The 15226-nt window shown below is 42.2% G+C and overlaps 1 protein-coding gene across 1 annotated transcript in view; it reads right to left on the bottom strand.

Moving 5' to 3' along the window:
• NPSR1 (neuropeptide S receptor 1) overlaps positions 1-15226 on the bottom strand; it is a 147310-nt gene that overhangs the window by 19459 nt on the left and 112625 nt on the right. Inside the window, 1 exon segment of the mRNA XM_025873355.1 lies at positions 10650-10851. Within this exon segment, the coding sequence (XP_025729140.1) occupies positions 10650-10851 (202 nt within the window).

Here is a 15226-nt window from a genome sequence, read left to right as displayed (position 1 = left end):
ATGTCCAGACTCCTGACCCACAGACCCTGGAGATAATAAATGTATGTTGTTTTAAGTCACCAGGTTCATGATAATTTGTTACCCAGCAATAGATAAGCAATATACTGACTGATACAGGCTGAATGTTTGCATCACCACCCCTAAATTTATATGTTGAAATGTAAATGACCTCGGTGATAGTAGTAGGAGGTGGAGCCTATGGGAGGTGATTAGGTCATGAGCGCTCATATAAAAGACACCCCACAGAGCTCCCTAGCCTCCTCCACCATGTGGGGACACAAGGAGAATTTGGCTGCCCAGAAGAGAGCTGTCACCAGAATCTGACCATGCTGGTGCCCTCTTCTTGGACTGCCAGCCTCCAGCACTGTGAGAACTGAAGTTCTGTTGTTTACAAACCACCCAGTCTGTAATATTTTGTTACAGAAGCCAAAACAGACTAAGGCACTGGGCCTCTGTTGACACTAAAATGGAGTTAATAACACAAACTTCTTATGAATTTTTTTTTGGATCCAATGCGACAACATTGAAAATGCCAAGCACAGCACTTGGAAATTAGCAGAGACTCAATAAATGCGATTTTCTTTCTCCTCGTTCTTCCCCATTTTTCACGTAATATCACACCTACTGTAGTATGACATAATCTATACCTAACAGGAAAACAAAGTGTTAATGACTCAAAAGTATCAGGAAATTTTGTCTTTTGTCCCCTTTGATAAATATAAAAATTTATACTCTTCTTTAGTTAGTTACGTGATGCTTCCAATATATTAAGAACCTCAACTAAAAACTTTGGGACAAAGCGTTGCTTTACTTTAGAATAGCACAAAACTTCCCTCTTGAGATTTACTGGTTAAAACAAAATCAGAGGTCTGGTCTGCAGTGGCTGACAAAGCACTAATTGTTTTTAATGATCTCTAGAATATAACCTAATTAATGACTGTGTTAAAAACTTTCTGCTCCTTCTTGCTTTTCCCATTCATTCTTGCTTAGTGAACCCCTCTGAGTGCTCCAGGTGAGCTTGGAGTCTTTTTGGAACATCCCCAGTTCTTCGCATATACCTGCCTAGGGATTTTTCTGGGATTTGCATGTCTACATTAAAGAAGAAATGAGGAAAAAATTACTTGTGAGCCTATTCTTTACCTTAAGTTGGACATTTGTTACAGCAGAGAAACTTTTTCCCCAGGTAAATGAAATACAAGGAAAGGTTACAACCAGTATGAAACATTAACTATATATTACAATTGCAACCCCAGTGCTAAATCAATCAATAATTCAAATATTTATTGGCCATCAGCCATATACACAATGGAAAATTAAGGAAGGTCTTATGTGTTAGGGGTTTGGGACTAAGTCATCTCTGCCTCATCTCCTTAGGACCCATCGGGCAAGGGGAAAGCAACTCCTAATAAGTAGGGTGTCTCTTTATTACCCAAATCAGGCCACTGCTCAGAGCAGAACAGTTATGCATCAGAGAAATCTCTGAATTGTATTTGTCTCCTTCTTCTTCCTTGTTTCTTTCATCAGCAAGTTCTATGATCTGTCCCTTCAAAATGTTTCCATGATTTGTTCTTTCTTCTCCATTCCTGCTCCTCAGCATCAGTCCAGATCCTTACAACCTCTTTTTTTTTTTTTAAATATTTTGATGGGGTTTTCTTATTGTGGTAAAACAAACATAACAAAATCTACCATTTTAACCATTTTTAAGTGCATGGTTTGGCAGCATGGAGTACATTCACATTGTTGTATAACCATCTCCACCATCCATTTCCAGAATTTTTCATCTTCCCCAACTGAAGCTTAGTACCCATTAAAAGTATTCAAGAAGGCTTTTTGAGTGTTCATATCATCCTCATACGGGGCCTTACAAATCTCTGTATGATTCCAATTTCAGTATGTGTGCTCCCCAAACGAACACCCCTTATGACCTCTTCACCGATTATTGTGATCTTCTGATGCCTCTGCTCAGCTGCTGTCTTGAATGCCCGTGCTGCCATCAAGGTGGAGCTCTAGGACACAGAGTAATTCTCTGGCTTAAAAAGTCTCCGCTTTCCTACAAGATGACATCCAGGCTCTTACGCAGGGCATCCAAAGCCTCCCACAACTTGCCTCTGCCTTCCTCACCTTTACCATCATCATCCTGCTTCCCTCCACCCCACTGTCTCTCAGTGACCTTTTACCATATCAGCAAACAGGGGTGGCCAACAGGAGCAGGCTGACAAAACTAACCTTGACTCCATGCTTTATATGCAGTTGACTTTGGGTGAATCTGAGTTCCAGTGCCTTTCATCTCTCTGTGTCTGCTTTGCTGCCTTGCTGACATGCATTTTTTAAGCCCACTCTTCATATATCACATAGCTATGAAACCTTTCTAAGCTGTCCCTGTTCCTCAATGATAACTAGCTCCCACTTCCTTGGGGCCTCCATGCTGGTATAACACTGGTTACACTGAGTCTTGTCTGTGGTGGTCATGTCCTAAAGATCAGCAGACCTATACATAGCCCATTCTCAGAAACAGAGCTAAAGAATAGCATCTCTGCTCTTTTGTCTTAACTTCTTCCATGTCTTCAACCTATTTCCATTCTCCCAACAAATGAAGCTTTTCTTCAAGCTTCTCAGAAATCTGAAAACTGAAAGATCATCCAGATTGAAGAAAATATCCCTTATCTGTAATTGGCTGGCTAAGTTCTTGATTTTATGGGAGACTATCCAGACACAGACCCATTTTCTCTCATTTCCTTTATAGAGGCAGCTCATGATGGGGGTAGAGTGAGAGGCAAGGCAGAGACAGACCTTGCAGGACAGCCTCAGGAGGATGCCTGCACCTGGTTCCTTAGTCCTGGCTCCGCATTATGTGTCAGAAGTGTCCAGGAAACAGAACAAAACCTTTGCTTTTCCTATGAGACACAACAGACAGCATTCCACTCAGACTGTAAGTGCTCCACCCCTGCGGGACTCAGCACAAGGCTGGGAACTTCATGGATTACAATCTGGAAACCATAGACATTAAGAGCCAGAGGTGATCTAAGGCTCCATCTCTGTTTCACATTTGGGGCCTGAGAATTGTGTCCAGTTGTGCTCTGAAGGTCTCATTAGAGGTGAAGCATTGGGAACACGGGTAGGAGGAGTTGGTGTTCACTGAACAAGGCCCTTTTCTCTCTTCTCCCAGCAGGGGCATTAAGGACACTCCCTAGTCAAAAGCGTCTCTCTCCTTATTAATTAGTTCATTTCATTATATGTATTTGAGGACTTACTTTGTCCCAGGCACCTGATGAGCTATTGTGGATACTGTAGCAGAAAATACAGAGTTCTGACCCTCATGGAGCTCACATTGTATTTGTGGAGATAGATAATAATAAAATGAGGACACAGTAATATATGCTTAAAAAGGAGCAACTTCTATGAAGTTAAAATGTAGGGTGAGACAGTATATAATAGGGGCCCTGACTTGTTCTGGGGCTCAGACTTCAGGTTTGAGAGATTCAGTGATTTGTCTGAGTTCACACACCTAGAGGATGGGTCCTCTGACTTCAAGGGCTGTTAATCAACTTGTTAACAACCTTGTTAAGAAGGGCGCACAAGCTCCTCTGGGGGATGTATTGGGTTATGTATGCTATATATGGTTCTAGTTATTTCCTGAATGCCTTGTTTGATTCCTAGACCAGGTTAGCATCCCTGCCGTGGGTCCCCTAGGGCTTTCTATTTACCCGACCATAGCACTCATCACAGTGTTATAACTCCTTCCTTAATTGGCTGCCTTTTCTATTATACAGGAATATTCTTAAATTCAGACATCATGTGTGTCTTGTCATTTCCGTATCCCCCTTACCAGGTCCAGGGTCTCACAGAGGGTGGGTGCCCTATGGGTATATGGGAAGAGGCAAGGGGTCAGGGACTGAATAGTATCTCTGTATGTAGTTGGGAGACATGAAGGCAGAACTAACTTTGGGGGGAAAATGTAAAAACAGCTTGATACTTAAGAAACTAAAAAAAAAATCTGAGAGTCCTGATATATGCGGTCCATTGGCACCATGTTTACTGGGCTCCCAGGACAGAGAAAGTCAAAGGGATGCCTTTGCTAACTCACTTGGTACCACTGAAATAACTGAGATTTCCTAATGGTCCTAGAAGAAGAGTTCACTCTGATGACTTCGGTAGTTCAGGTGAATTCACTGATGTTTGGAAACAGCAAGTATGGACAGTTGGGTATCAGGATATTTTTTGTAGCAACTTACAGAAAACTCAAATTATTCTAAGCAATCAGGATATTTCTTATATCCCATAATTGCAACTTCAGAGGGTCAAAGCTGAACTTGAGAAATCTGCATTCTTTCCATCCTTTTTCCTTTTCAATGTAGGTGTCTCCCTGAGTCAGATTGAAGCAGTTCCAGGTGTCAATCCTGGACACCTATATCCAGAAGCAGTACCCAGAAGATGAGAAGTTGGCCTCTCCTAGGCTTGTTTCCTAAGAATGGGGAAATCTTTTCCAAAAGCTCTTCAGAAGACATTCCCTCACATCTCATTAGCTAGAATTGGTCACGTGGCCATTCCCAAACCATTCACATACTGAGGGGAAGGGCTGCCACGAGTGGCTTACTGTGGAATGGATATTGGAAATCCCATCACAAACATCTACCTTAACCTAGCAAATCAGTGAGAATGGCTTCTCAAAAGGTAACTCTTGCCACCCCTCAGGTAACACCATATGGTATGTCACCTCCTTTACCGATATGATGGATCATTCTCCTTGACCTTGGACCACATGCCCAGAGACAGTGCTGGCCAGACCCCTGGGACCCTTTTACAAACCATGGCCTTGAACTCTACTGGGCTGTACCAACCTTAGCATGGGACTTTCCCACAGTCTGATCTCCATTCCCCAAGCAGAATGAATGGACTTTTTTTTTCATATAACATGAATCAATGCTCCATGACAATGTGCTTTTTTCCACTTATTCCTTTGCAATTGTTGGCCATGGATCTTTTATGCCTCTATCTTTATGTCACAGAGATAAAAATGATAGAAAAATGAGAAATCAATTAAGTCACAAGAAAATAACCACTGCTAAAGTAAAGCAATTACACCAGGGCTGATAACCTCCCCAGCAACAGTTAGACAGTTATGTCAAGTAAATTTTGAAATAACAGAAGTTGTATTGGCCCAGAAAAACAATGTATTGCCTTTATTGTCAGTCACTATGGTTTCAAGTCCTGGGAGCCTGATTTAATTAATGATGGAAGAGCTAAATCTTTATTCATCCACAGCTCCCCTAGAGCTTGCCCCATACAATACAACTCTTCCTTCCTCTCTCCTTCCCCCCCTCTCTGCCTTTCTTCCTCTCTCCCTTCTTTCCTTTCTCCCTTCCTTCTTTCCTTTCACATATATGGAGGATCTACCATCTGCCAGAAACTGATCTAGGCTCTAAATAGCCAGAAATGTCCATATTAGGTGTGTGTGTATCAGAGTGACATGGCACTCTGTCCTGTGATTGGTGCATTTTATTGGTCAGACCTGCATTGTTCATTCACTCCAACATTTACAGAGTGAGCATTAGGTACTGGATTTGGAATCCAGAAATTAAGAGACAAAGTTCTATACTCAAGAGATACAGCCACACAAGCAGGTGATGACACTACCACGAAGCCTTCATGGTGACAGGGATGAGCTGAGCTTGGAGGCCATGAGTGAACACCCGAGGCACTACTTGGCCTAGGACCAGCAGTGGCCGTTCTGTGTGGAGTTGGTATGTGGGGTGAGACATGCAGAATGTGAACGGGGTTGCCAGAAGCAGGGCAGCAAGGCAGGGTGAGTGTGGAGGAGTGTTCAGGCATAAGGAATGATGTGCACAAAGGCACAGGGGTGAAAAGAGTGAGGGGCATCCCTGTTGGTTATACCTGGAGTAAGAGCTGAAAGGGAGAGCATCAGTAGCTCCCCTGAAATAGCTAGGGGAGCTTTGAGAAAGACAAGACATCGTCTTATGGGATATGACATGTATATAAAGTGACAATAATCAAAACAATGTGGTATTAGTGGCAGAAAAGCCAGTAACTTATTTGTGTATTCTCTCCTTTCTTCATTATGGCAATCCCTATAAACTGAAAATAAAACCATATTCAAGATGAAGAAGCAAATGACAAACAAAGGACATATTTGCAACATATAAAAAAAGAAAAAGGTTATTGTATAAGGAGTATGTCTCACGATAGAGAAAAAAGAAAATAAAAACAAAATGAAGAGACTAACAAGTTCAGAAACAATGAGAGTATTTAGAATATAAATATGCATATGATAGAATTGCCATTTCATACCATGTAGAAAAGATAGATTATTCAATATTCAGTAAGTGGTGTTGGGGCAAGTGATCTGGCATTAGAAAAGCAGATTTAAGTTAGATCTTGAATTCATATGTAACATCGAAAGTAAATGGTATTGGGGCAATTGGAAAATCGAATCAAATGCTTTTTTAAAAAAGATTTATTTATTTGAGAGAGAGAGAGCATGAACAGGAGGGCTAGAGGGAGAGGGAGAGAGAATCCCGAGCAGTGCTGAGTGCGGAGCCGTTGCAGGGCTCGATCCCAGGACCCTGAGATCATGACATGAGCCAGACCAAGAGTCAGACCCTTAACTGACTGAGCCACCCAGTCACCCCAAATCAAATATGGTTTTTACAGTGACATTTTTAGGGGCACCTGGGTGACTCAGTCGGTTAAGTGGCTGCCTTCAGCTCAGGTCATGATCCCAGGGTCCTGGGATCAAGCCCCACGTCAGGCTCCGTGCTCAGTGGGGAGCCTGCTTCTCCCTCTCTCTGCCTGCCGCTCTTCCTGCTTGTGATCTCTTTCTCTCTCTCTCTCAAATAAATAAATAAATAAATAAATAAAATCTTTAAAAATAAAAAAATAAAGTGACATTTTTAGGGGTGCAGAGTCTGTTTGGGATTTTCTCTCCCTCTACCCCTCCCACTTGTGCTCTCTCCATCTCTCTCAAATAAATAAATCTTTTTTAAAAAAGTGAGATTTTTAATGTACTCCCAACACTGAAATTATTTTCCAATAACTAAAATAATAAATCATAAAAACTTAAAGTAGAAATAAGCATGTGCAAGGGGCAATTTCCTAAGAAAGAAATGGAAGGCAGCAATGTAAAGAAAAGCGTGAGTAGGGGCGCCTGGGTAGCTTAGTCGTTAAGCGTCTCCTTTTGGCTCAGGTCATGATCTCGCGGTCCTGGGATCGCGCCCTGCATCTTGGGATTGAGCCCTGCATTGGGCTCCCTCCTAGGTGGGGAGTCTGTTTCTCCCTCTCGCACTCTCCCCTGCTTGTGTTCCCTCTCTCACTGTTTCTCTCTCTCTGTCGAATAAATAAATAAAATCTTAAAAAAAAAAAAAGAAAAGCATGAGTAGATGTGAATACATTACAATGTGAAAGGTCTGTGTATTATAGAGAAGCTTTGTACGTTTCATTCATATTTCCACATGCATTTATATAAAGTTTTGCATAGTGCTTTCCTATGATTCTTTTAACTTTTTAAAGAATTTGACTTTCTCATTTCTATTTTTTGGTATTCATGCAGTCTCCCCTTTTCACATTTATGCCAGTCTTATTAACTAAAAGCAAAATAAAACCATATTCAAATGGCAAATGACAAACTAGAGAAATACCCTCAACATATGGAAAGAGGAAAAGTTTATTATACAAAGACTGTCTTTAAAAATAAAGAAGAGAGAAAATAAAATTGAGAGAAATGGGTAAAAGAATATGAATAAGTAATTTATTTAAAAAACAAAAATGATAATGCACATCTTAAATTTTTTCAACCTCATCTGTAATGAAAAAAATACAAATTAAAACAACTATATATGTATTTTTTGCCTATCAGTTTGGTAAGGATATATACATATATGTATATATATATATATATATATATATAGGTGTGTTTCATGCCTGAAGAACAATGAGGCATGAGGCATAGTTAATAAAGTGAATGAACACCTAATCTGAGTTGTCTTCTTAAGCTTGGAATTAAGAGTTTAACTTTACCTAAAAGAACTATAAACAACAGAATCAACTTCAAGTGTCCAAAATGTGGTTAAGAAAAGAAAGAAAGAAAGAAAAGAAAAAAGATGAACTTTAACTCTGAGAGATATGAAATTGTAGCAACTTATCCCAGGAGCTAGCTGGCAAACAAATTCTTCACAAGATTCCATCTGGGCCTGGTCTTAGGTCAAGAGGGAGGAGGAGCTGAGAGGGCTGGAGGATGCCATACCCCCCAGAGAGGAGCTCTTTCTTCATCAGGAAGAGCCTTACCACAGAAGAGTGAAGGTCATGACTGAACAGAGAGGAAACGCTTCAGGGAAGCTCGAGGTCGGTGGGGGGTGGCGTGGGGGGGAGGTCACTCTGTATCTTCCTCATTCTACCACAGCTGGGAGCAAGGAACTCCAGGCAGGATTTAAGAAGGCTGTACTTTGATGAAGGCTGAGTGCAGCTTTTGAAATCATCCCTTTCATCGTCATATTATACTTGGCTTTTTCCAAGGGCACTATAAGAACGCACAAGCTGGGCTGTAGGCAAGTCTGAGAGGTCCTGATGGGAAGGAGCAGCTTGAATCGATGGGGGAAGATTATGGACGGGGAAAGAGCCACATGACGGATCTGGCCAGACAGCGCGTAGGGAGCCATGGGGTCGACATACTGCATTCACCCTGCTGAGCAGGGGTTTGGACTGATTTCATGAGCTGATGGGAAATCAATCAGGAGAAAACAAGGACAAACCCTGCCCACTGAAATCGATGCGTCAGTTGCCTGTGAAGGACGTCAGGAGCTGCTTCCCCCCAAATGCTCACCCCTGTGACTAACCACCCTCCTCCTCCACGTGCCCCTTCCAACGATGCTATGACTTACCTTTGACTGCTTGTCTAAATAACCGTCATCTTTTCTCCAGGATTCTTCCCAAATTAAGCTTGGTGGAGAGGAGGCAGTACGTGGAAATAATGTAGACATCAATTTGTCAAGTCAGCAGAGAGGACTGACAATCTACAGTCTCAGCAAGGCTGCTGGGCTCGCTATGGGATCCCTCTCCTGCCCAGCTCGACCTCTGATGGAGAGCAAGTCATTTTGCTCCTTTTAGCTCTAAGCCTACTTTTGTGAAAAATTCAGGGGCTGGCCTATGCGATGGATAACATTTTTCCAGCTGTGGTATTTTATGAGACTAAAGATGAACACAGAGCAAGAACACAGGAGTCCCATAATGTCAGAAAAATACTTGAAACATATTTAATACACTTAACACATAATTAAAAAAATGTGCATGAAGACAATGAGGTACTTTTTTGAAACCTCTATGTTTGGCAAAGATTTCATAAAGAAATGATTTCATAAAGAAACCTTCCATTGGGTCAGGGGAAGAAAACTCAGAGCTCTTTTTCTGCTGTTGGCAGGAATACACCTTTTCTGTAGGGCGGTTTAGGAATATGCATCAAAATTTTAAAATGAGCATCATCTTTGATCTAGCAATTCCAGTAGAATGAGTTCTGAAGGAATAATCAGAGACTCATGAATAAATTTAAGCACAAGGATTTTTATCACAGCATTATTTATACTATCTGAAACCGAAGGCTGATGTTCCTTCATCCGGGACAAATTATGGGACACACCATGGCCGGCTTGAGGACACTCCGAAGGGGCAGGATCAGCCTGGCCATGCAAACACTCAACACGCCAGTATCTCCCTCAACCACCCACCCCATCCACCCAGGCGGAGCCATGTTGTCAGAGGAGATCCTGCCTCATGACAAGTGAGACCCTGCCTTTCCGGGCAGTTGTGGTCTTCCTGCTGAAAGACCATCTGTGGCCACCATTGGCTGTGGGACAAAGGGAGCATCCTATGGCTTGGTTGTTAAGGCCCTTTATAATCAAGGCTCACCCCACCAGAAGGAGCTTATTGCCAACTTCTTCCCTCACCCACTGGCATGGCCTGCCTGTCCTTGCCCTGTTGCCACACTTACTCAGACCCCCAGTCACCCAGAAACCTGCTTCCTTCCCACCTTTCCCTTCTCCTACCTGAATTCTTCCCTCCTTCAATGGTTGCTTCCCAGAAATGCTCCCTGCCATTACCTGACCTCACTGCATGCACTTTCTAGCATGTTTTTGTGTGTGTATTGCCTTTTTTGCTCAGTTTTGCTTCAAGTTTGCCTATCATTTCAATTATAATATAAGATCTCTAAAACTGGTACCATGTCTTATATTTGAAAGACTACATGCAAAAGGAGAAAGAACAGGCTATGAACTCAGAAAAACCTGTGTTTAAATCCTGTGTGATGTTGGGCAGGTTACTTAACCTCTCTGAACCTGAGTTTTACCATACATAAAATGTGGACAACGGTAGTTATTTTACAGAGTTGTAACGTGGTTACTGGGATCATTGTTAGCCACTTAGCACAATGCCTGCTCCGTAACACATGCTCAGAAAATGTTAGTTCCTTCCTCCTTACTCTACTTTGGAGAAGTTGGGCTTAATACATAGTAGCTTTAGATGAAATCTTACGGTCTGGCCACTTGCCTTAAGGACACCAGGAACAATGAGGGGCCTTGTAGGGGAGGAGAGCAGGAGTTGGTGAACCAGGAAAGCCTCTGTGTGAGTCTGGCCTGTTGGCCTCTTACCTGATGATTGTCAGGGGGATGAAGTACACCAGGAAGGCCACGATGGTCATGTACGGGGTCCAGTAGGAGTCATCAGGCCATAGCGCCCAGCACTGCACTTCACTGTTAGAGAGTTTCCTTTTCCCAAATATGATCAGGGCGGGAATGGAGAAAAGGAAAGAGAGGCTCCAGGCAATCACGATGAGGACCTTGGCTTGCTTTTCTGCTCAAAGGAAAGAGAAATTGGATGATTTGTCCATGTAGACATCAAAGTCACCCAAGATGGGGACAGTATGAAGGGTGAGAGAGAGACTGAGAACAGTGTCCACCTTTCCAGTGGGTGAGGGGCATGGCCATGTGGTCGGCCAGAGAGGGAACATTGTAGAAGGTTATCTAGTTTGATAGCATGAGCGTCAAAGGGACAGATCAGCGCACAGGCAATAATGGAGGAGAAATGGGTTGGAAGTGGTCCAGGGAAGTAGGAAAATGTCTATACCACCCCCAGGCCTTGAAGTTCTCAGAGGGAAGGCTGAGAAGCATCCTCTTCTGAGATGTTAGGAGAACCAGGGATCTCAGGAGGCAGGAGGGGGAGGGAACCTACCGTCGTGTGGTTGAGAATATAAGGGAGTTTTTTCCTGAAGGAATAGAGGAAAGTTTTGGGTGGAAAAGAAGCCGTGGGAGTTTGGGAGAGGAAACAAACACAGAGCAGTCTGGCATTTAGAGAGCAACTGAGGATGTTTCCTCTCGACCACAGCGATGAGATGCGTGCTGGGTTTCTACAGATCCTGCTCATGCCTGGTCTCCTTCTTTCACTGGTTAAAATTCAAATTTTGTCTCCCTCTGTAGGTCCTAGAGCCTGGACTTTTAAGGGTGATCTGCAACTCCGGGGCCCCACTCAGATTCCACTGGATGGGTTAACAAACATTCACTTTTGAAAGAGATGGGCATGGAAAGAATCAGATTAAAACAATATGAAACTCTGCGAGGGTTGCTGGAGTGGAGGGGTGTGGGAAGGATGGGGTGACTGGGTGATGGACTTTGGGGAGGGTATGTGCTGTGGTGAGCGCTCTGAATTGTGTAAGACTGATGAATCACAGACTTGTACCCCTGAAACAAACAATACATTATATATACATTTTATTGTTAATAAAAAAATATTAAAGAGAAAGAATTAATCCTACCAGGGTACTAAAAATGTTTCCCCAAAGTATACCCAGGGCAGATGCTTGGAATTACTTTTCTCATACTGATGCTGGGCTGCACTGGGAGAAATCCCCAGTCTCAGGTGCCTCCGCAACCAGGTGTGTGGCCCGCAAACACAGAGGTGACAAGACTGTTGGCCCTTTGGCCAGTTAAGCCCGCCTGCCATGGGTGACTGCTCAGGGCTCAACACTCAGGGACAGAACAGATGAAATGCAGTTTCAGTATTAGGTGGGTGGTCTCCTGTTAGCTCCAAACTGGCCCATGTCCCCCACCCGTAGAAAGGAAGACTTCCTCTTCCATTTGCTCTTGCCATTTCTGTACTTCTGTCTTAGCTCTCTTTCATGCATCACATATACCTTTTTTGTTTTTGATAATGAAAGTTACACATGATAATTACAGAAATATAAACAAAAAGAAGGAAAAAGAGTCCATGATGGCACCACCCAGAAATAGCCAGCCCAAATTTTGATAATGCATCTGTATGTAATACATAGATTACACGTATAAAAATGAGAACATAATAGGGGCACCTGGGTGACTCAGTCGTTAGGCGTCTGCCTTCGGCTCGGGTCGTGATCCCGGGGCCCTGGGATCGAGCCCCGCATCGGGCTCCCTGCTCAGCGGGAGGCCTGCTTCTCCCTCTCCCACTCCCCCTGCTTGTGTTCCTTCTCTCGCTGTGTGTCTCTCTGTCAAATAAATAAATAAAATCTTAAAAAAAAATGAGAACATAATATACATGCTGGTTTTCAACCTTATTTTTTCCCTGGAAAAAATTTTTATGACTGCCTTTTTATGTCAAGAAAGTCTTTGTCAAAAAATTTTATGACACCTTTTCATGTCTGCGTCTATGCAAGCGGCATTCAGACTTTTTCAGGCAGTAAAAGCCCTTCATCAAATATAATTGTACTTTGAGCCCAGTGCAGAATGCCAGAGTAGCTCAGGTTGAGGCTGGGTGACAGCCAGAAGCTTCCAGACCTGTCCTGGAGCAGGTCTACAGAATGAGTCCTCCAGGGCCAGTGTGTGAAGTGTAATTTAAAAAGCACTGATAGAAAATATTTTTCTATGGTTACACTAAATTCCAATTTTATCGATAGCCTATTATTACTTAAATTGTTTCCAATTATTACAAATAATTTATGTGTATCTCTTTACAGTGCTGTTGCCTTAGGATAAACTCTGAGAAACAGATTTTGGCAAATATTATTAAATTTCTTCCAAAAGTGTCTACAGCTTATGGCCCCCACCAGAAGTATACAGACAAGCCCATTTCTTTGTACTCTCCCAACACTGAGAGGATCCTTCCTCTTCCTCTTGCTATCTCATTGATAAGATTTTATATCCAAATGTCTAATCTTGCAGTTCTTCAATTAGTGGTCAAAAAGAACATTTCCATATATCATCCGTTCATTTTTCTTTGTTTCTTAATAACTTGTTCCTGTTCTTTGCCTGTTTTTCAATTGGTACATTCTTATTTCTTTGCCAGAGTTCTTTAGAAGAAGGATATTATCCCTTTGCCCGTTGTATACAAATATTTTCTATTTGTCATTTTGCTTAAGTATGTGTACAATGTTTGTTATTTGTATGAAGAGTTTTAAAGTTTTGATGTAGTTTAAACTATATTTATTTCCCTTATTGTTTCTGCTTTTGGTGTTATTCTCAGAAAGATCTTTCCCTCACAAAAATAAAAACTTTTACCCATACCCACACCTTTTCAAATTTAAAGTTTTTACTTTTTCGATCCAGCTGGCATTTACTTGCGGCAGTATGGCAGATGTAATATTTTGTAAAGGGCTAGACAGCTATACTAACGCCCTATACTGACTAATTCCTTCTTTCCTAACTGATTCGATATTCCATATGCTTTACGTACATTATTCTGGTTTCAGTATCATATTGCTTAAATTATCAAAGTTTTATATTATGCTTTAGTACCTGGAACTACGTATTTCTCTTCATTATGAATAGATGTTTTCCTAATTATTCTCATATTTATTTATCCTAAAGAGTCTTAAAAATGTCAGCTTCTCTGGAGTTGCTGGCTGAGGAAACTACCACTTTAGTAAAAAGCAGTAAACAAGCAGTAAGATGTGCCCCACCCCTTCCGTTGGTTTAGTCTCCATCGCCCTGTGTCTGCTTGGCCACGAGTAACTTCGTGTGGCTTCTGTCAGCTCAGTTCTCCATAGAGAAGCTGTGCTGCCTGGTGGGGAATCTCTGCTGCCTCCTCTTTGTTCAGTTGCGTGAACCCTAAGCCCTGCCCCTCATGGCTGCCTTTAAATTCCGATGAGCTGTAGCACCGAGTGACTCTAGTATAGTGTTCCCTGTTCTTACCTACCACCTCACCCCAAAACTCCTACACCGCCATGCCACCTTCCTGGGGGGTGTGGCTTCCGTGTGTCATCAGCTCCCTGTGTGCTGGGAATTCCGTGAAGATCTGGTACTTGGACAGCTTCTTTCCTTGGCTCCCACCCAGCTGCACATCTCCTTTATTTCTAGGTTTCCTCCATGACTTCAGTGGGATTGGGCAGAGAGGAAAGGAAAATGGCTAATGTCTCCTTCCAAGTTTTCATCTTTCCCCAAAGCTATTGGAGATGATTATTTTGCAAGTGCCCTCCAACGAACCTCTATTAATTTTGTAATGAGGAAATAAATTGCTTTACATCCTTAAAAGAACACTATAATATTCATTGCTGCCCTTTCTGTAATTTAGGACCCTATTCATAATATTTCAGTGTCTCCTAGAACTAGTCATATTTGCCATGAGCTAAATAGTTGGGATAGATATATATATATATATACACACATACATATATATATATTTTTTTTACCTAATGAATATGGTGAGATGGTTAACTGACCATGTTTCCCTTTTGGCTATGGATTCCCTAAGCCTCCACCTCTGGCAAATGTCTCGGGACACCCCTCACATTTCCTTATACCTAATTTCCCTTCACTCATATTTCTGTACCTTGAAACACTCCGGTGTATGCGTTTTTTTGTATGTCCCCACTCAATCCTTCCTGGGGCCTGCTGGGCATAAATAAATAGATGAATGAGTAAGTATATCACACTTTTGTAAAGATCATAAAATGTCTCTCCTATTTCCCTTCATCGCACTCCTTGCTTCCTTCTTTATCATAATCACTGGGGCAATGGAAATGCCCAGAAAGTCACATACTTCACACACACACACACACACACACACACACACACACACACACACATCAAAACAAACAAACAAAAACAACCCTAAGAAAAGCCTACAAAACAGGTGTAAATTCTATTTTTAAACTAGTTTTAATTGTGCACAACACATCAGTATACCTTCTAGTATGTAAGTCCCTGTGATCACTATGGCTAGTCCAAATTCCATCCCCAGAAGTGAGGACTGGTGGGTG

Source organism: Callorhinus ursinus, unplaced genomic scaffold (genome assembly GCF_003265705.2).
Source record: "Callorhinus ursinus isolate GAN/ISIS: 27379988/994484 unplaced genomic scaffold, GSC_fseal_2.0 scaffold12, whole genome shotgun sequence".
Lineage (NCBI taxonomy): Eukaryota > Metazoa > Chordata > Mammalia > Carnivora > Otariidae > Callorhinus > Callorhinus ursinus.
This window is presented reverse-complemented; position numbering and strand designations above follow the sequence as displayed.